This window comes from Pectinophora gossypiella, chromosome 13 (genome assembly GCF_024362695.1).
Source record: "Pectinophora gossypiella chromosome 13, ilPecGoss1.1, whole genome shotgun sequence".
In the NCBI taxonomy this organism is placed as follows: Eukaryota; Metazoa; Arthropoda; class Insecta; order Lepidoptera; family Gelechiidae; genus Pectinophora; species Pectinophora gossypiella.
Window position 1 is genome coordinate 9,127,381 of NC_065416.1, and position 20,353 is coordinate 9,147,733.

General features: G+C 38.8%; 2 protein-coding genes across 5 annotated transcripts in view; both read left to right on the forward strand.

The window, feature by feature from the left end:
- The first annotated feature begins 1,915 nt into the window (after positions 1-1,915).
- Positions 1,916-13,192, forward strand: LOC126371927 (serine protease persephone-like). Of its 2 annotated transcripts, none has more exons than XM_050017377.1 (11): positions 1,916-2,057; positions 2,164-2,362; positions 2,437-2,515; positions 2,801-2,895; positions 3,929-3,976; positions 4,710-4,801; positions 6,781-6,890; positions 8,456-8,599; positions 9,296-9,411; positions 9,919-10,082; positions 11,044-13,192. In XM_050017377.1, exons 2-11 carry the CDS (start codon positions 2,296-2,298, stop codon positions 11,206-11,208), a joined length of 1,080 nt encoding a protein of 359 aa, XP_049873334.1. In that variant the 5' UTR covers positions 1,916-2,057; positions 2,164-2,295; the 3' UTR covers positions 11,209-13,192. The 2 variants fall into 2 exon arrangements, with proteins under 2 accessions (XP_049873334.1, XP_049873335.1); XM_050017378.1 differs by having other exon boundaries at positions 1,925-2,061.
- Positions 13,193-18,088: 4,896 nt separating this feature from the next.
- Positions 18,089-20,353, forward strand: part of LOC126371920 (NFX1-type zinc finger-containing protein 1-like) — a 36,807-nt gene continuing 34,542 nt past the window's right edge. For 2 of the 3 annotated variants that reach the window (XM_050017367.1, XM_050017368.1), the window contains exons 1-2: positions 18,090-18,267; positions 19,907-19,992. In XM_050017367.1, coding sequence (XP_049873324.1) covers positions 19,968-19,992 — 25 coding nt within the window. In that variant the 5' untranslated portion in view covers positions 18,090-18,267; positions 19,907-19,967. Of the gene's footprint in view, positions 18,268-19,906; positions 19,993-20,353 lie in introns of all 3 variants that reach the window. The other variant, XM_050017366.1, reaches the window with a different exon arrangement.

A 20,353-nucleotide genomic window follows, 5' to 3' on the forward strand; every position in this document is an offset into this window, starting at 1 on the left:
ACTAATTAAACCTATCCTGTTCTGTGTACAATATTCATATAACGGCTACGTGCTTACATAAGTACCTAGTAGACGGGAGCAACGACTTAACGTACCTTCCGAAGCACGGATCATTTTACTTTCGGACAATCAGGTGATCAGCCTGTAACGTCCCAACCAAAGGCCTTATAAACAGATTTTTGTGATATGTCCCCACCGGAATACGAACCCGGACCCTCCGCATCCCATCGCTCAACCACTGGACCACATAGGCCAAGAAGGTTCTAAGACATAATTAAAGGATCCTGGGACGCAAGACCTCCGAGTTAGGGCTTGTTTGATCTGTCTTGATGGATACTCGGACGTGAATAGCCTCACGGATCAAGGGCAACGCGCGCCAATAAAGTAGGCATTACGAACAGATACTAGGTATTTCTTTGAGTTGATAGGTATCAAGTGAAGTTTCCTGTCGCCAAATTCATAAAAATAATAGATTTTTTTCAGTCCCATATTGTGTTTTAAGCTGCATAGAACGCACATTTAAAATAAACAAATAAAAATTACTAATTATTAAATTTTATCAATGTCATCAATAATAATAATAACGTATCTACAACTTCAGCTATGCGCAGGTGAATAGCCGGCGCACGGGTCAAGGGCAACGCTCGCCAATAAAGTAGGCATACGAACAGATACTATTTCTTTCTCTGTCACTTGCACCATAAACATACTTCTCTCTCTCTCTCTAGTCGTCGGCTCGACGCGGCCGCGGCCGGTGCGTCGTCGGCGCCCTTAGTCGGCGCCTTTGATGCTTTGCGCTAACGCCGCCGCGCGCTTCCGCTCAGTCGAATACTAAGCTTGACCCGAATCGCGTGATGTTTTTCGAGGATATTTTTTTCGTGTTTGTGAGTGTTTGTTTCATTCTGTAAATGAGTAGTGTCGACTATGATGATAGATCATAGACCATTTACTGCGCAAAAGTATGGAAGATTGTTGATGTTTATTAAAGAGCAAGGTGTTGTGTTTGTGAGTGCGTGTGATACCTACCTACCGCGGAGGAAACGCGATGTTGCATACCTACGTGACGTGACATGTTCTAGGGTACCTACCTAGGTACTTCATCCGAAGGAATAACAATTAAGGTAAGGCAAGAGTAGGGTTTTTATTGTTAATAAGTTAGGAACGTTTTAATAACTGGTAGGTAGGTACCGTGCGTGAAAAATCGTGGCAGTAGGTGTTCTACTTCAACAAACAACATTTTTAAACGTTGAACCACTACTAAGCATCTAAATACAAGAGAATGAAAACTCCTACCTAGATATCAACATCGTATCTCACACGCGTAACGTAGCCGCGCGTAAGTTTAGCGTCTGTGTGGCGCGTTGTTCGACTTACATTGCGGCACAGTAAAAATTGAAAATCTTAATTAAACATTTGCGACAAGAAAAACACCCACCATCGTTTTTAGTACAATAAAATAGGCGTTCCATTTTTTTTTTCGTTACGATGTCACTAACACCCTGTATATCTAACCCATATAACTAAGCAACAATTATTTTTATGTATGACTCTGCCATTACATTATCATTTTGAATCATTATATACCCAAGCAATGAGAAAATAGGTAATTACCACGTTAAATACTTAAGTAGAGCGCCAGGAAAGTCTCATTATAGCACAGTTTCGGTGGTCCAATGGTTAGAACGTTGGGCTCACGAAAGTCAGGGTTCGATTCCCGATGGGGATATTGTTGAAATCATTCTGTGACTATCCTTTGTTTCTAGAGGACATTGCAGACCAAATCATTTGCCCCCAAAAAAGTAAGATGATTCCGTACTTCGGTTGGAACGTAAAGCCGTTATCCGGCTCGGGCTCTAACTTCAGATTTTTCTACCCACATTGGGAAATTTTACAAACTTTATTGGCAACCCTGGACGTGACGTAATGGGTATTTTTTTTTAAATTGTATAAATAAAGTCAAATGAGTGCGAGCGATAGTTTAGTTGAATTAAAATGTTGTAAAGTAGGTACTATGCAAAATTATCTGAACCTAAGTGATTATAATTACAGAGACTTATGTAAGTACGTAATTATTTACTGACATCCAACCCACATATTAAATTATAGTTTTTATTTTGGATTTGTATGTACCGCACTTTTCAATTAAAATATTTTTCTTTACAGCAGTGTATTGTTGTTACTGCACCAGTAAAACCGGTTTTCCGAGAATTAGTTTTTTGATAAAGAAGGAGGAAAATACCGGGTCGTCTTTAAGTTTCGAGTCATGTTAGTCATACACGATTTGGACACCACTGGATGATGGCGTTAAAACAATTAATTCTGTGTTACTTCTTACACTTATATGTTGTTTTTGGGACTGATGGTAAGTGAATTTCGTTTTGTGACTTTGATGTTTGGGTTACAAAAAGTATTTAATTTTGTTTATTAAAATTCTAGTTGGTGACGAATGTGTGCCAAATAACAGCATATCAGAAGGAATTTGCACTCTAATGACAGACTGTGAAGAAGCAGTCAGGTCAGTAAACTCCAACTGCAGCTGCTTATTTAAATAACTTAATGGGTTGTTCGGGCTTCTGTTTAACTAAAAAATAAGATAGGTATAATTTTCTGAAACTGATGTAACTTGGACCTGGACTAATGAATCAATAGTTTAATTAATAATTAAAAATTGCCTTTATACCTATTTAATGGCTTTAATTATAGTCATCAGAAGGCCAGGAACTGATAAATAAGTTGTAGTCTATCTGTCTACCAAATTGTGTGTAGTTAGAGTGATATACCTACTTGTTATTTTATATAGGTCAGTGAAGAATCGAAATTATCATCAGTTCCAAAGATGTGGTTTCAGTGGAGATCAGGAGGTGGTCTGCTGTCCACAAACTTCAGAAAAATATGGTATTTATTTTCTTAAAAAAAATACTTAGCACATAGTTCTATTTTAGGTTTTGTACAATTCAAATACTTAATACTTGTCAATAATACACTAGACTGAATGAGGTTGACCATTGACCTGACAAGACATATGACGGAAGATACTTATTGTTATGACTTTTTTCTTTTTGTAATAAAATTGTTGCCTTTATTTTAATTTGAAAAATGAGTATATACCTATAAACAAGGATAATGTAGAGCTGTACTTTTCAACACACAGTACTATACCACTTCTCCTTGATGATTAAAATTAAAACAAGCCACATAATAAATACAAAAAATAATACAATAATAGTCCTGCAGGAGTGTGTGCAATTTATTTATTTATAGGATAACCATCAGCTACATCAAATAGTATAAACATAAATATAAATCACAAAAGAGCCAATTGTAGGTTTCCACAGATAGACTTCGGTATATGTTGGTCATACAGCAACAATAGATAGTAAAATAAACTAGGTACCTATACAAACATAACAAACACATTTCACGAAAAAGTCAACTAGTCGCCCACAATGTCCGGGATAGAAATGTGATAAGTAAACAACATTAAACATTTTGTCACGGTCATTTTATCGAATCTGACAATATAAGTATGTTGTTTTGTCGATTGGTGCTAATATATGAACCCAAATAAGTCATTCTGTCAAAGTACAAACAAACTTATCGATTCCAACAACCTTTATTGATGTTAGGAAAAAAATCAAACTTATCGAATTCAACAAACTTTATTGAATCACTCGATAATTTTATTACATTGCGCATGCAAACCCTGCCGGTTTCATTAACGTTAAATACTTATATTGTCTTAATTATTGCTTATGACTCTGGAAGGGTAATTTAATTTAATTATTTTACTTAATCTTAAGATAATTTTGTTAGTTTTAATTAACAAAAACTAAAAAATATATCTCAATATAAATAAATGAATAAATATTTATTGAGTATGTTGAATATAATGTCATATAATCAATAATGTTTTCATTTTATTCTTCAGGTTCAACAGATTCACCTACGAGACAAAGTGAACGAGTGGCTGATAGAGGTAAAATTACAAGAGAGTAATGAAATCATAGGGATATTATTAACATAACAAATAATAACTCTTTTTAAGTATTAGTACAAATTACATCATTTAGGTACGTACTAAACTAACATATTATTGACATAATATGTACTACACATAACAACATAAAGAGCCTATATACGTCCCACCAATGGGCACAGGCCATCCCTCAATCAACCGGAAGGGGTATGGAGCATACTCCACCACACTGCTCCACTGTGGGTTGCTGGAGCAGGTTTTACGGCTGCCGCGATCAACAACTTAACGTGCCCTCCGAAGCACGGAATCATCTTACGTTTTCGGACAACCAGTGATCCAAGCCTGCAATGTCCTTACCAAACAAAGGACAGTCTTGCAAAGTGATTTCGACAATGTCCTCGTCGAGAATTGAATTGGGACCTCCAGATCATGAGCCTAACTTTCTAATCACTAGACCACCGAGGCTGTTATTTGTACTACAAAAGCAAAAAAAATGTATTTAGTGGCTAATTCACACCAATATTATAATGCGAAAGTTACTATGTCTGTCTATTATCACTCATAAACCGCTGCACAGATTTAGATGAAATTTAGTATGGAAATAGTTTGATACCTAGGAAAGAACCTAGGATAGTTTTTACGACCCGCCTGCGACTTACTCGCGTCAACTGAAGTCTATGCGGACTAAGCGAGCATGGAAAGGTAGATGAAAATATTTTTTAAACTGTTTCAGAATGCAAAGACATAATTAAAAACAGCATCCCACCTTTGGACTTGCACATAATTGGAGGAGAGTTGGCATCTGTGGGGGAATTTCCACATATGGTAAGATTTTCCTATACATAATTTATAAAATTGAAATTATATTGGTTGATTCACTACAGTGTGTATAGTTTTATATGCAATGTAATGAGGAAAAATAATGTTGTTTGTATTATTTTAATGTAATAACATAAAACATAATGATGGCATAGGTACCAATAGTATGTACCAATGAAGTTGTATAAAATAATTGTAGATATTTATCATAAAATGTTTTACATAGTGGTATTTGTTTTATAATATTCATAGGACATCATTCTCGCGTAGGTAGTGTAGGTTGTGTAGTCAATTACGACCCTGTGTAAAGGTTATCATTGAGTCGCCAAAGACCCCTAACATGGCTCACGTAACAACTACACACATAAACAGCCTATATACGTCCCACTGCTGGGAACAGGCCTCCCCTCAATTAACCGGAGGGGGTATGGAGCATACTCCACCACGCTGCTCCACTGCGGGTTGATGGAGGTGTTATTACGGCAATAGCCGGGACCAACGGCTTAACGTGCCCTCCGAAGCACGGAATCATCTTACTTTTTCGGACAATCAGGTGATTCAAGTCTGAAAAGTCCTTACCAAACAAAATACAGTCTCACAAAGTGATTTCGACAATGTCCCCATCGGAAATCGAACCCGGAGCTCCAGATCTTGAGCCTAACGCTCTAACCACTAGACTACGGAGGCTGTTAACAACTACATCCTAAGTAAATAGTAGTCAACCGATTGTTTGACGTGCCCTCCGAAGCACGGGTCATCAAACTCTCGCAGTCGAGTGATCAGTCTGCTGTATCCCTAGTTTGGTCTTGACCAATCACAAAGTAATTTTTGTGATCACGTCCCCACCGGGATTCGAACCCTGGACCGTAATTGTGGTGTAAATTTTGCTCAATGACATTCACTACTTGGCCAATAAATTAATCGGGTGTTCACTTTATTCCTTGACGAAAAAAAGATGCCCTTATCACTAACGTGATCCTAATATGCTTGGCACTCTTTGAGTCAACAGGTAAAATATAAAGCACTTTAGGTATTTGATATATTATGTGTATATTTTGAACGGAATAAACATTAAGAAAAGATTTTGTATGAACAACTAAGAGCTTTGCAAATACAACCAGTAAATATATACATATAACTTATATGCATTATCGCCCGCACTAATTAAATTACAGGTACGTTGGCCCCGATTCCTGCAGACACCTCCTAATTTTACTTTAAGTTATATCTGTCATTTTCTTATCCACCGAAAAGGAAAGGGCCGGATGATTGACAGCTCTTAATTTTAGGAAGTATGAGTACATGAATGAATAACCCGGGCGAATCAAAAAGATATCTCGCTGGTATGCAAACCGTTTGACGAGTGTTGTCTACTTAATTCTGTCGGGTTATTGGCCAATGTAATTTCTTTAGGCGGTTGTTTTAGATTTGTGCTGAAAATTGACGTGTGTTCCATAAATTTTATGCTTTTCGATTACCCGTCCTTTTCCTTTTCGGCGGATAAGAAAATGACAGATACAACTTAAAATAAAATTAGATTGTATTTACAGGAATTAGCACCGTTATGTACGTATAATTGTAACATTTTCAAAATAATGTAAACTCATTTTCCGTATTATTAACTGATATGTATAAATAGATATGTTTTATTGCGACCATGTGTTCGTACAAAATGTGTTATAAAAACACAGAAGTAAGTACTTATCAGCGTTAGTATTTTATGATCTGTGGTATCAGTAACATGTATTTTATCATACTATTGTATATATTTTAACAATGATGGTGCTGAATCCAGTACACACCATCTAAATTTATTTTAAGTTATATCACATTTCATTCATTCATCATCATTTTTATCATTCGTTCATTTTGAAGTTTTGACTCGGTATTGCGGCCAATTGTAGTACATTAACTCTCTTGTCTCTTCGTAACAGTCACGTTGTAAATATGTTATTTTCAATATAAAACACTGCTTGTTATTCCAGGTCGCTATTGGTTTTGACCGGGGCAATGGCTACGAATTCGACTGTGGAGGTTCCCTCGTGTCCCGGAACTACGTTCTCACTGCTGCACACTGCATAGACACATTGGATCGGTAACCATGCACTTTATATTAGTACCTCTTTTTTCGTGTCTACTGTTGACCACATTAGGGCATACCCCGGACACTTAAAACACCTTGTTTTACACAGACACTACACATTGACGTTACCGCTTCGGAGCAAGGCCTATCGAGGGTTTCCACTAATACACACAGCTAACGCTATCTACGTGGATAAGCGTAATACGGCTATTGGTCAAAGGCCTTGACTAACAGCGCGGTGGCCGTGCAGACTCTGCTGAACCAGTTCCGCTCTTTATCTCGCTCTAGCAAATGATGGTCCTGAGTGACAGAAAAGGATAAAAATAAATTTATTTTTTTCTTTAACAACTAGGTAATTATGAGTATTATGAATACGGGCAAAAAGAAATGGCTCAGCTTGTGCTGTGGGAGCCACACTATGACACCATCCAGCGTTGGTTTTCAGTCATTTCCTCTTCCCGAGATATTGTACGGAAGTAATTGTCAACGAGGGCTAGAGAAAATAATAAAAGCATATGAAAGTGCAAATAATGGTTCAACCCTTACAGGGTTACTTGATCATATTACCGAGCTGGAAACGTTCTCGTTGGTGTAGTTGCTCGTATGACAAACTACATACTTTCTAATGTAGTAGTAGCCGGGACCAACGACGGCTTCAGAATCAGGAAATCAAGTCCCAATGGGAATTGGATCTGGGGGTTAAAAAGGCCACATCAAAGCAATTCATCTAAAAAAGCAAAATTGCTATTTAACATTTTGTTTGCGTTGCGCACTTACTTTTGTATGCGCAAATGACACATTTCTATATTGCTTTTTTATATGAATTGCGTTGATGTGGCCTTTTCAACACATTTTGAAGCCATTAATAAAATAACATTAATTAATAAGGCTTCTGGCTCTACCCGACCCATTATGGATTACGGGCGTGGTTACATGTAATATAAGAAAACATTGAAATAAATTTCTAATAACACATTTTCAATTAAATACGTAAATAGAATATTTGTAGCAGAAGACTGCTCTTATAAAAATAGTAACGTGTCCAACCGAATTTATCATTAAGTAGGTATGGTATACTATGATTGTAGCATGCAAGGCCGAAAGTATCTATAGTAATATCATACTTTTAGAAGGGAATGAAGGGACAGTCTCCCCCCGCACCGATCCGTGCTACTCGTATCCGACTCCGCCCCAGATTTGGGTACCCAATTCAGTCTGTAAGAAATAAGGAGTAAGAAGTGTGCAAGAAGCGCGCGCAGACAGTCTGTCTCGCTCACATGTACGGGATAAAGCGGCACACACAGTTGCGCGTGTACAAAAACTGCACCTGTGCAAGATCTGTGTCATCATTAATTTAAGAGACTTAATTAAGAGACTTTTTGTAATTATTTATTTTTAGTTTGGTGCAATAAAGTGTATTTGTATTGTATTGTATTGTAAGAGCCACGCTCTTGTCGGTGCAGCATTTTCCATGCTACTTTTTTAAGGAAAAATAGGGCAGTGGTTTCCCTGCTGCAAGGTCTGTGTAAGAACGAGATTTTTGTGTGGAGAATGCTAATGTAGAGATTGCTGTTAAGCATAGAACCGAGTATGGTGCGAGCTGGCGTGGTGGAGCTGGGAAGCAATACGTGGAACGACCAGACAGACTACCGCATCGCTGAGATCAAGTTGTACCCGAGCTACACGCGGCGGGAGAAGTACCACGACCTCGCGCTTCTAAGGTACCTATTTTCTTTTATTTACAGCTCAAAAATAAGTCGCTGAGGTCCTGTGGTTCATCGGCTTGTTTCTCAAGTTATTAATCTATCTTAAGTACAATGTTCATAATTACCTGTCGACCTTAATAAAAGGCAATACGGCTTCACCTATCACATTGCTAAAAGTAAACTCGATTAAACGTAGGTAGAAACTAGTTTATAATGATCAAAAATAAATCTCATTTTTCTTTTTGACTCGACTCATTTTAGAATTTTAAATACGAATTAAGTAACAATTAGTATGTGACCGCTTTTATTAAAGACGTGACGGTCGATATTTATCTGTAACAACATTATTATACACAACCACAACCCGCATTGGAGCATATTTTATGATTTCTTTCCTTATGATTAAAAAATTTAATGTTTGAACCAATGTATACAGTAAATCGTTCAAATTACTCCGGAAAGCTCCCGGCATACAGTGTTTTTTTACCCCACAAAAGACATTCTGATTTTAAGTGGGAATTCAATAGTGCATTTCATCACAAACATAAGAGCACAACTCCCTCTGAATAAAGCTCCCACTTTTATAGTTTCTGGACACATGTCGATTTTATGCAGAAAAACAAGCGAGATGCCTATTTAATTCGCCCGGGTTATTCATTCACCCAGGCGGTGTTTGCAGGAATCAGGGCCATTATATTTTTATATTTGCAGGTTGCAGCGTCCGGTGAAGTTGTCTAGCTACCTCAACGCGGCCTGCCTGTACACGAGTGCAGACGACCCCACTACGCCGCTTACCGTCACCGGGTGGGGTTCGACAAGCGCTACTAGTATGTATACAACATCACATAAACAACTGTACAATACAAATATATTTTAATGAGCACGAAGGACATACGGGTTACGTTCCAGCGAGATGCCTATTTGATTCGTCCGGGTTATTGTTTCATTCACTCGTTCATTTTAAAATTAACAGCTGTCAATCCGCCCGTTTCGTTTTTGGCGGCTAAGGGTGGCTTGCGTAACCGTCCTTAAACATGTTTACATTTTACGCATTTTTTTACGTTTTTTATGTAGGTAGTTTTTGACTTTGTAATACGAGAGGAAGGAGTAGACCTAGGATAACATTTATGAAACAAATAAAAGAGAAGGTGCAGGTCGTGTCGTATCGGGAGGTGAAGGTTTTGGCGGGAAAAAGAGAGGAATGGCGATTACTCCACCGACAAGAGCGCAGCTCTTAAATAAAGAGAGAGAGAGAGAACTCTGTATTATGTGTATTAATTATGATAACCGCGTAAACCTTAAACAATGTATTATTTTTATTATGATTTTGCCAGCGGACAAGCGAAGCAGCTCGCTGCTGAAGGCGAACGTGTCGGCGGTGTCGCGAGAGCGTTGCAGCGAGTCGTACAACGTGGCCAACTACCGCAAGCTGCCACGCGGCATATCAGCCGAGCAACTGTGCGCCGGCGACCCAGACGGCCTGCACGACACTTGCCAGGTACCTTCGACATTCTAAACGTTTTCTAAAAAAAATAATCTTATTTTTATGTATGCCTCTGCCGTTACATTACTATGTATATGTATAATTCACTAGCTTTTTTCCACGACTTCGTCCGCGTGGCGTGTTATAAAAGAGAGATCTTTGTGTGTGGGGGAGTGCATATCAAATTTCAAGCATCTAACGTATTCAGTTTAGATTTTTTCATAATTTTTTTTTTCCCGCTAACTCCCATTTTTCAAAATACAGCCATAACTAAACTTTATATTTACTAAGGTATGCATGCATGCTAGATTGGAAACATCTATCTTACGCGGTTTCGATGTTTTTCATACAAATGCTTTTTCCCGCTAACTCCCGTTTCCGTGGGAATTTTGCAATATTCTGTTGCAACTAAGCTTTAAGTTAACTAAGGTACCTGCATCCCATCAATTACCTACATGCAGCATTTCAAGTGTCTAACTTAAGCGGTTTAGATTTTTCATACAAAAGGATTTTCCTGCTAATTCCCGTTCCCGTGGGAATTCCGGAAATTCCTTTCTTAGTGCACTTCTACGGTACCTAAGCTACGTCCCTTCCAAATTTTAAGTGCCTACGTGTAGGCGTTTAGGCTGTGCGTTGATATGTCAGTCAGTCAGTTTCTCCTTTTATATATTTAGATTACGTAGCCGAGGAATGAGCAAATAGCAATTATGACGACGGAGTCGGACCACGCCATCTATATATTTTTTGGAGGAACGTGTCCTGAATAGAACATTCTTAGAAAATATATAGTATTTGTTCGCGCTTGCGCGGCTGCACGATGCTAGGTAATTGATTGTTTGTATGTTTGGTGGACCGACGATCGGAAGCCGCTGGATGCGGGCAGCGCAGGACCTATCGTCGTGGAGATCCTTGGGGGAGGCCTATGCCCAGCAGTGGGCGTCGTACGGCTGATAATGATGAATGATGATATTTGCAGGGCGACTCGGGCGGGCCGCTGCAGCAGCTGATGTCAACGGACGGGCAGTACCGGCTGGTGGGCATCACCTCCTTCGGGCGCGGCTGCGGCTCGCCAGTACCAGGAGTCTACACACGCGTCTCCCATTACCTCGACTGGATAGAGGACACCGTCTGGCCGCGCTAATGTCACACAAATACAAAACATAAACTATCTATATACGTCCCACTGCTGGGCACAGGCCTCCCCTCAATCAACCGGAGGGGGTATGGAGCATACTCCACCACGCTGACACACACAAATACTAATAAACAATAAAACTACATGTAGAATGGACACAACTCTCCTCTCCTCAACCTCAACCTCTTCGCAACGAAATTGAGCTATCTCACTCCGCTCCCGATAACTTACCAAGACGGGATTCGGGGGGGCTTAAAAAGGCCACATTGCATTGCGCGCTTACTTTTATATACGCAAATGTCAAATTGCAATATTGCTTTTTTTAGATGAATTAAATAAATAATAAATCATTATTCCAAGTAACCATTGACTCATATGTGTTAGTAAATGACTTATTTCTAGTGTTAGTGAAGAATAATAAACGCATATACCTGCTCCGTTCCGTCGTGGGTAAAAATAACACACAATATCAAAAACTTATAATACATTTGGATGCGTGCAGCCCACTGCAGCGACGCAAATAGGGGCTCTCATCCCCAATCGAAAAGAGAGCAAGGTCAATTGCTTCGATGTGGCCTTTTTTTAACCCCCAAATACTTACTAAGATGTAAGAAATGCGCGCTGATTTCACTGCCTATCTCGCTCGCTAAGGGCACGCACGAAACAAAACAATAGAGTGTACGAACGCGATTTTTGTATCGATTATAAGTAGTAGTAGTTTTGTATAGGGTAGTTCTATTAGTCTAACAACTCGAAACTTCCTCCTTGGTCAGCTAATTTGGTATTTTAAGTTGACATTGACGTCCTCGGTTTGAGGACATCACTCAGTGGTGACGAGTATAGACTGGCGGCAATATAATGAGAAAATAATTACGTCATGCCTACCTGCCTTACTGGAGAAAACTCGAGATAAGGTTAAGGCGCCGTCTAAGAATTCCGATTTTGAGCTGAGTTCGACACTCTTTAACTCGTTCGAACATCTCAGAATATGGATGTAACAGTTGCTATTCGCGGGGCACGTTTATCTCAGTGCTACTCAGCCTGAATCCACATATAAACAAGTTGGACGGTCGGCAGTGTCGAGTGTTGAGAGTGTCTCAAACAATATAGCGTTACCTATCTGTCGTCAGTTTTCATTTAAAATCCACGCTATCGACAGGCCTATCGACAACGATAATTGTGAGCTTCATCGGAATTATCAGTCCTAAATATATGTTCGAAGTGGTATAGTCAATTAAAAGTACTCAATGGTGCTATTAGTATAAATTTCTACACACAGTAAGTTTAATATTAAGCGTAGATACTTCTTATAAGGATCGTCGAAATGTGCCACAAAATAACGGTTAATTTACATTACTTACTTAATGTTAGTATACCAAGCTAATTAGTACGGTCACGAGTACTAATATATATACACTTTGGTACCATGTCACATTAACTTTTTTGACAAATTAAACCGTAAGTCTCATTAAATGTCAAATATAATAGTGCGACAGAGTCCTTTGACTTTAGAGATGATGATGGATGGAGACTTTGATTATTGAATACTCCGATATAATAACACTGTGGCGAATGTTTTCCGACTAACTTAATGCGATCGTTAACCACAATACACCACTTCGTATTAATTATTTAGATTATTCAATGAAGAAAGCAACTGTCCCGTTCCCGTTTCCCGCCAAAAAGCCTCGCGCAGAGACAACGGCAACAGCCGGTTGATCATAGACCTCATAGAGTTCCTAATAACCTTAGTCCTGCCTAAATAATATTTTAATTTAGACGGAGCAGACTCCAGAATTGCGGTTTTTGCTAAATTAAAATAAAATTAGGTTTTCTAAGATAAATTTAGGTTAAATATGGCGTCTGCAGGAATTGGTACCAATATCTTTAGTGGATCTGACTGGTATATCTATATGACCCTGATAAAAAAATGTAAAAACCTACTTACTTTCTTTTGTGTGTTTAATATAAATAAATACTTATTTTTCTACGTTGTGTTTTAATGTACCACAAACAGAGTTTCTTTGGTTTATAGGATTGCCAGCATAGCCCACATTGCATCCTCCAGCAGGGTCTGCATATCGCGGGTTCGACCCTTAAAGTAACCCTGACACCGGGGTTGATGAGGTTGGTCATTGACCTCACAACCCACAAGAGATAAAAGAGACCCTTAGAGTAAGATTTAAATACTTCCTCTCAGAGTTCGACCAATAGAAGCAGCGAATGCTGTCTACGCAGATATTAATCTACTCTAGTGGGCCGAAATTGTCAACCACGCCGGCGGTATTGGTATCTGGGTCCTGAAAAAGTGTTTGTTGTCCGAGCTGATTGGAAAGAAATTTTAAAAGTTATGTTAAAGACACGTCGTCTTCTTCTATCGTGTGGGTTGTGAGGCGGATTACCAATCCCAAATCCGAATTCCGGAATTGAAAGTCCAATATCATCGTAACTAAACACATCAACGGAAAGACGAGAACTCTTCCCGCTTTTTTTGGGTTTCCATCACCGCGGATCCTGGATACCTATCGGTATCCACCTTGTCGTCATCAAGATAAACAAGCCGTAACAAGTGGGCATAGTAGACTTAACATAAAAATGACCACTTTGACTACTTGGTCATCATCAGACCCTTTATTTATATACATATAAACTTTCTAGCTCTCTGGTTGGGAACGTTACACTCGAAGTTGTAGACCAGTACATTTACCTAGGACAAATAATCCAGTTAGGTAAGTCCAACTTCGAGAAAGAGATCTCTCGTCGGATCCAACTCGGATGGGCAGCGTTCGGGAAGCTGCGGAATATCTTCTCGTCCAAAATACCTCAGTGTCTCAAGACGAAAGTCTTTGACCAGTGCGTGTTGCCAGTGATGACCTACGGCAGTGAGACGTGGCCGCTTACTATGGGTCTCGTGAGGAGGCTCGGTGTCGCTCAGCGGGCAATGGAGAGAGCTATGCTCGGTATTTCCCTGCTCGATCGAATCAGAAATGAGGAGATCCGCAGGAGAACTAAAGTCACCGACATAGCTCGAAGAATTGCAAAGCTGAAGTGGCAGTGGGCAGGACACATAGCGAGGAGAACCGATGGCCGATGGGGCGGAAAGGTTCTGGAATGGCGACCACGTGTCGGACGACGCTCAGTGGGTAGGCCCGCTACAAGGTGGACCGACGATCTGGTGAAGGTCGCGGGAAGCCGCTGGATGCGGGCAGCGCAGGACCGATCGTCGTGGAGATCCTTGGGGGAGGCCTATGCCCAGCAGTGGGCGTCATACGGCTGATGATGATGAAACTTTCTAGCCACATATCAACCTCCATGGTTCAGTGGTTGAGCGCTGGGCTCACGATCCGGAGGTCCCAGGTTCGATTCCCAGTGGGGACATATCACAAAGATTACTTTGTGGTCCCTAGTTTGGTTACGACATTACTGGCTGATCACCAGATTGTCCGAAAGTAAAATGATCCATGCTTCGGAAAGCACGCTAAGCCGTTGGTCCCGGTTACTAGTACTTATTGATGTAAGTAGTCGTTATATGAGACATGTCAGGAGCCTTTGGCGGCTTAATAGTAACTCCGATACCAGGGTTGATGATACTTGGTACTCCACCTCACAACCCACACGATAGAAGGAAAAGCCACATATCAAAAAAAAAGTTATCAAATTGGACAATCCGTTCCGAAGCTACGATCACGTAAAGACACGAAGTACAGACAAGACAAAGGCATCAATTTATAACACCCCTCTTTGCGTTGCGTCGGCGGATAATGAAACATAATCCCCCCATATGAGTAATTAAATTTCATTACAAGTTTTATACTTTACAATATTTGTAAATGGCCCCCAAATATCATGAATTCTTCGGTGTTTCACCGATGAAATTCATTAGTTCGCAAAATTCCGCTCCGGTGCAAACCACTAAATAATAATGTCGCTTTTGTGGTGCAAGGCAAAACTGGTGTTTCCCCGAAATACAATCGCTGGTGTTGCTATAACCTGTCAATAATATTAACCCAATTAATAGGGAAAACATATACTCGTATATTCTTCTCTCGTGTGCGTTATGACTTCAATGAGCACGACCCGATTACTCTAGCCATAGAGGCAGCCAATCAGCTTGCGACACCAAACACTTCAGGATACCGACCCCGCTGGCGTGGTAGACGATTTCCCTCGCTTATCGCTATCGACCCACTAGGGTCGATTAATTCTTTCAAATATTTTTCCTCTCATACGACGCCCTGAGCCGAGGTTCGCGCCCCACTGGGCACCCTCAGACCTGTTGTCTTAAACGTTGTATCGGGTGAGAGCCTTCAGCGCTCCCCATTTGTCCGGCCAAGTCAAAAAAAACTTCAATGACCGACTTTATCACCTCAAGGGTTATTTATTATTAAGCCACCAAAGGCCCCTGACATGGCCTGACTCGTATATTTACAAACACATATTTTTAAACGTTATTTGAATTTAGCATTAATTGTTCTTTTTTAACAGACTTCAAAAATAAGTTATCAATTTCACCTAGGTATATCTAAGTACATAATATTGTTAGAATTTAAAGTTAGTTTTATCTATATTTTTGGGAACGTACTTATCCTGAAAATTACCATTACAATCAAACCATTACAATAGTAGCTACTCAAAATTAAATTAGACATTATTTCGAATTAGGACACATTTTCGAGTGCCTACCCAAGTAGCATTTTGTTCCATTTAAGAGTACACATTTAGTTCCAAGGTGAACTTAAAGCATTACTACAGTTCACTCGTGATGTATTAGCTGCATTATTGCAATTAATTACACCTATCCCTGTCTAAGGGACGTATAGGAGTGTAGAGTAATACTTTTATACGATTATGGGCGTTATAATACTCTAACAACTATCCTTTAGTCAGCTTTCTGACTAAGAGCATTATAGGAAGGTAGAGATACGGCAACCGCTGTTTAACGGCCTACTTGTTCGATGTTATAGAGCTAGCATTTTAATATAACACTTGTGGTCATTTATAAAGCCAAAGGCTGTTATGTTTACTTGTTTTAGACTGTTATACAGCCAGTAGCTGTATTAGGACTTGTTTGTGATACTTAAAATAACCTTTTTTTACTATCTGTACAGAAGTGTTTAAATGATTCACATGTGGACTGTAGGCTGTTAGAAGGACTATATGTGTTGTCCATTAACATCAATAGCAGTTTATTTGTCCACAAGTACTACTCTTATTTGCTGTAAGCTGAACATGAATGTGAATGTGATATTCTATTACACTTTTTCCCAAGCGCCATTGCAAAGATAAGGCTTCAACAAGTGCGACTTCAACCGTTGTTGGTGGTTCCGTACATGATGCAGAGGAAAATAGTATGCCTGAACCTGAAAGTTCCCTTCAAAATATACAGATATCAGAGTGTGGTGATTGCAAACAAATTATTTTCTGTCCTTTTCTGTCGCAGGGCATAATGTTGTCCCTGTTTATCTAGTTTGTTTACATTATTTTAAATACCTCCTTGAACAGAGTAGTGTTTTTGTAATGTAAATACTCTGACGCCAACTGTGTGTCTCACACGAAAATGTGATTTTTGTTACTTTGTTACAAAATTTGTACTTTAGGTGACTATTAGTAACTGGGCATTTTTAACTGGGCATTTAACGGCCATTAATAATTTTTATTGCGGATCTCTAAAATTTCAGTATTTGAAGAAAGAATTAAAGATACACAATTGTCCTGAACTACATCTTAAAGCTGTACATAAGTTCACATTAGAATAAATTAATTGACATTGGCGCTGTAGTGGTACAAATGTGGGACTTCATATAGATAACAGCATTCTAACAGAACACATGTGAACCTAATATACGCTCACCGCATTAAATAGGAGTTATAACAGTTCACATAGCCGTATTTCATTTCCACCATTTTGTTCTACGTAACCTAAAATATTTACCAAATAAATCTACAAGATTAATGCAGATTTATCACAAAATACGCAGATAGAGCGAATGAGTTTTGGTTTCATGTTAAAATTAATTACCGTAGTATAATTATAATGCCAATAAAATATCAAAAACTGAAAATGTAAATTTTCCTCTCAGCCAGTTTTAAATATTTCAAAATGAATAAAGCGTTTTTACAGAGGCGCGTGAAATTTTTAGTTGTCAATATGTATACATTTCATGATAAAGTTGCATTCCCATGGCATTAACATGATATAGTATATTTATAAAACATTATATTATAATAATAATCCGCCGGAGTTAGTTTGCCCCGAATCCGTGCACTCCATACAATTGTCAAACTAATATATTAAAATGTGGAAATAATTTAGGACACAAGTGAATTTAAGGTAGCTTACTGGAGTACTTTTGTCCGATTTTAACTGTGAAGGCTGTGTATTTAGCCACTTATTACTCTTTATTACACTCATGTACGTTGTATGGTTCACACTGCGTTCCATATAGTGCCGTAAGTCAGCCTTAAGTCCGATGTTACTACTTAAACTGCTATTATAATGCTATTTTACTTCTAATGTACAGCCATAGTGAACTTAAGGCTGTCTAATTTGTGCCCAAACTGGTTCAATAAAAGCATTATAGCAAGCTATACAGCTCATATACAGCTGACATACACAGCTTGTAGAGTACATGTGAACGACTAGACATCTTATATAGAACCCCGAATGCTACTTGGGTATTTATTTTTTATCCAATAGGATTGCTTTTATTACATAAATTCGTCATATGATGGATTCTTAAATACTTATTTATTAATGTTCGAAGACGTATAATTTTATATAAAAAAAAACATGCGATAATAATAAAATAACGTTTTGTTGGCTTGAGGGTAATTATGGTATTGCATTAGCAGCACCGGCGCGCGGCGCGGCGGCCAACGGGCGACAGAGACACTCACTCAACTCATACTTCGCTCAGAGTCCTCAGCGACTTGACTCCACTCCACTATTTCAGTCGCTGATCAATTTTCTGTTAAATACTGCCTATTTTTAACAAGATTTAAGTTTTTCATACTTAATAATTGTTTTATTGAGAAGTGATGGGGTGGACAATTTCTACTTCTGAGGTAAGTTGTGGTTTATTTTTTTGATGTGACTAATTATAGGTTTGACTTGATAGGTCAAATGGAGAGCCCTTAGGGTGCTCACCCGGTGCGTAGGAGGTATATGTTAAACATTGAATTCAATTTTATACTGATAGGTATCATCGGTTATTCAACTATAATGTTATATAATGTTCATGAAGTGAATTTTCTGTGAATTTGGGAACGTTAGACGCTAGGAAAAAAGGGAAATTGGCTAAGGTACAACAAATCAGTATGAGGGACTTTCCAAGCCACCCTGTCCGAGAAATGAGAAAATAGCTAATTATCCCGTAGGAGTTATACAGCGCCATCTATTATTTTTTTTGAGGAACGTGGTCTGAAACGTCTATCATTATATCGAAGGCTTTGACCAATAAACGGAGCAAATGCTCCACTTGAAAAACCAACCACGCGGCCACGTACTACTATTGGTCGAAACCTTCGACCTACTAGATAGGTACCTAGTTATATGTATATAGTCGTAAGAGGTTTGTTTTCCACGTGGATAACATTGAACTCTTTTCCCAGTTTTAGGTAGGTACCTATACCGAAATTGGCCGCGCGCAGCGCTGCTGCTTAAACTGGGAAAAAAATGTTCTACGTACGTGTTGTTGTACGTATGTTCTGTGTAGCTGGGAAATAACCGTGAATCATATAGACGAAGAGATAGATTTGCTTGTTCAAAAATGTACCTACAATCGAAAGTACCTACCTACTTAGGTACCTGCTTCCATGTATTCTCCAAAATCGTGGGACATTTACACGTCAGTAGTTCGGTAGATGCGGTCTCACGCATATCCGTAGAAATAGGTACCGACCGAAAAATCGCTAGTTTCGTCACCACTAATCTGGAGCCACTCAAGGCAGACATCTAGGTCAACATTAATTATTGACGGGGAATATAAGTAGTTGTAGCAGGATGCATTGCCAATTGCCAAGTGTAATTAGCACTATAGGTAAGCACATAGCGAATGAAAGGGTTTGGCCCTAATAAGACGGGGGAATTCCCCGCGAGTACTGAACAAATTCGAGTCGTCCGACTCGTCCGTCCTACACTTTAGAATTTGTTCAGTTCATTCATATTACTCGCGGGGAATACCCGCGTCTTATTAGGTAGGGCCAAACCCTTTCATTTGTTGAAAACTGAATACTCGCCAACAACAGTAAAAGAACCGAGTTTTAAAGTTCATTTTGGGCAATTTTTGGTTACCTGACGTCATGTTTCGTTTTAATTAGTTTATAGAATATCAATAAATAGAAAGTACCTACTTACCTTACCTACTAAGTACAAGTAGGTATAAGTACTTAGTAAGCTCATGTATATCTATAGAGGTACTTTGAACTTAACTTGAGGTACATTGCAGGTACGTAGGTAGGTACATTCCTTTCGCATATAGGTAACATTATTCATATTCACGTTACGAGTAACTGTGTTGAAAATAGGTATTTGGTGTGAGTGCGCATTTAGGCCTGTGCCCGCTACACTGTATCATACTAGGTTAGGTATGTAAGGTAAGCTCTAATGAAAACAATGATCTCAGTATAACATGTTTCCGGTATGTGGTGATAGCTAGTACCTACGTAATATAAAATTTTTAAAACAAATAATAATTTATTTTAGGTTTGAATCGAGCAAGAGTATACCTACCTAGGTAGGAAATGGGAACGGAAGCATTTCAGCAATGAATAACAATCCAGAAAACCGTGGTAAGTGCTAGTTTTATTCCAGACCGTTTTCTGGGGAGGGAGGGAGGGATTTGGGGGGGTTTAATAAAGTTATTTTCTGAATGTTTTTTTTAAGTGAAGCTATTGTTTTTTTTCTACTGGAGTAACTGATGTCTGTAGGTACTGATGCTAATGTACGTATGTGCAATAACGAGTATCTAATAACCGTTGAACTTTTCTACGGACTACTTCGATATGAATTAAGTACGTAGCTTATGTAGGTACCTACTGACTTTTAGTTTACGCCATCAAACATACTTACTACCGAAGAATTTAAATTTACCTTATTTTATTTTTCGTTAAACTGAGTCTAACATTGGTAAAAAAAATAAAAACGAAAAGA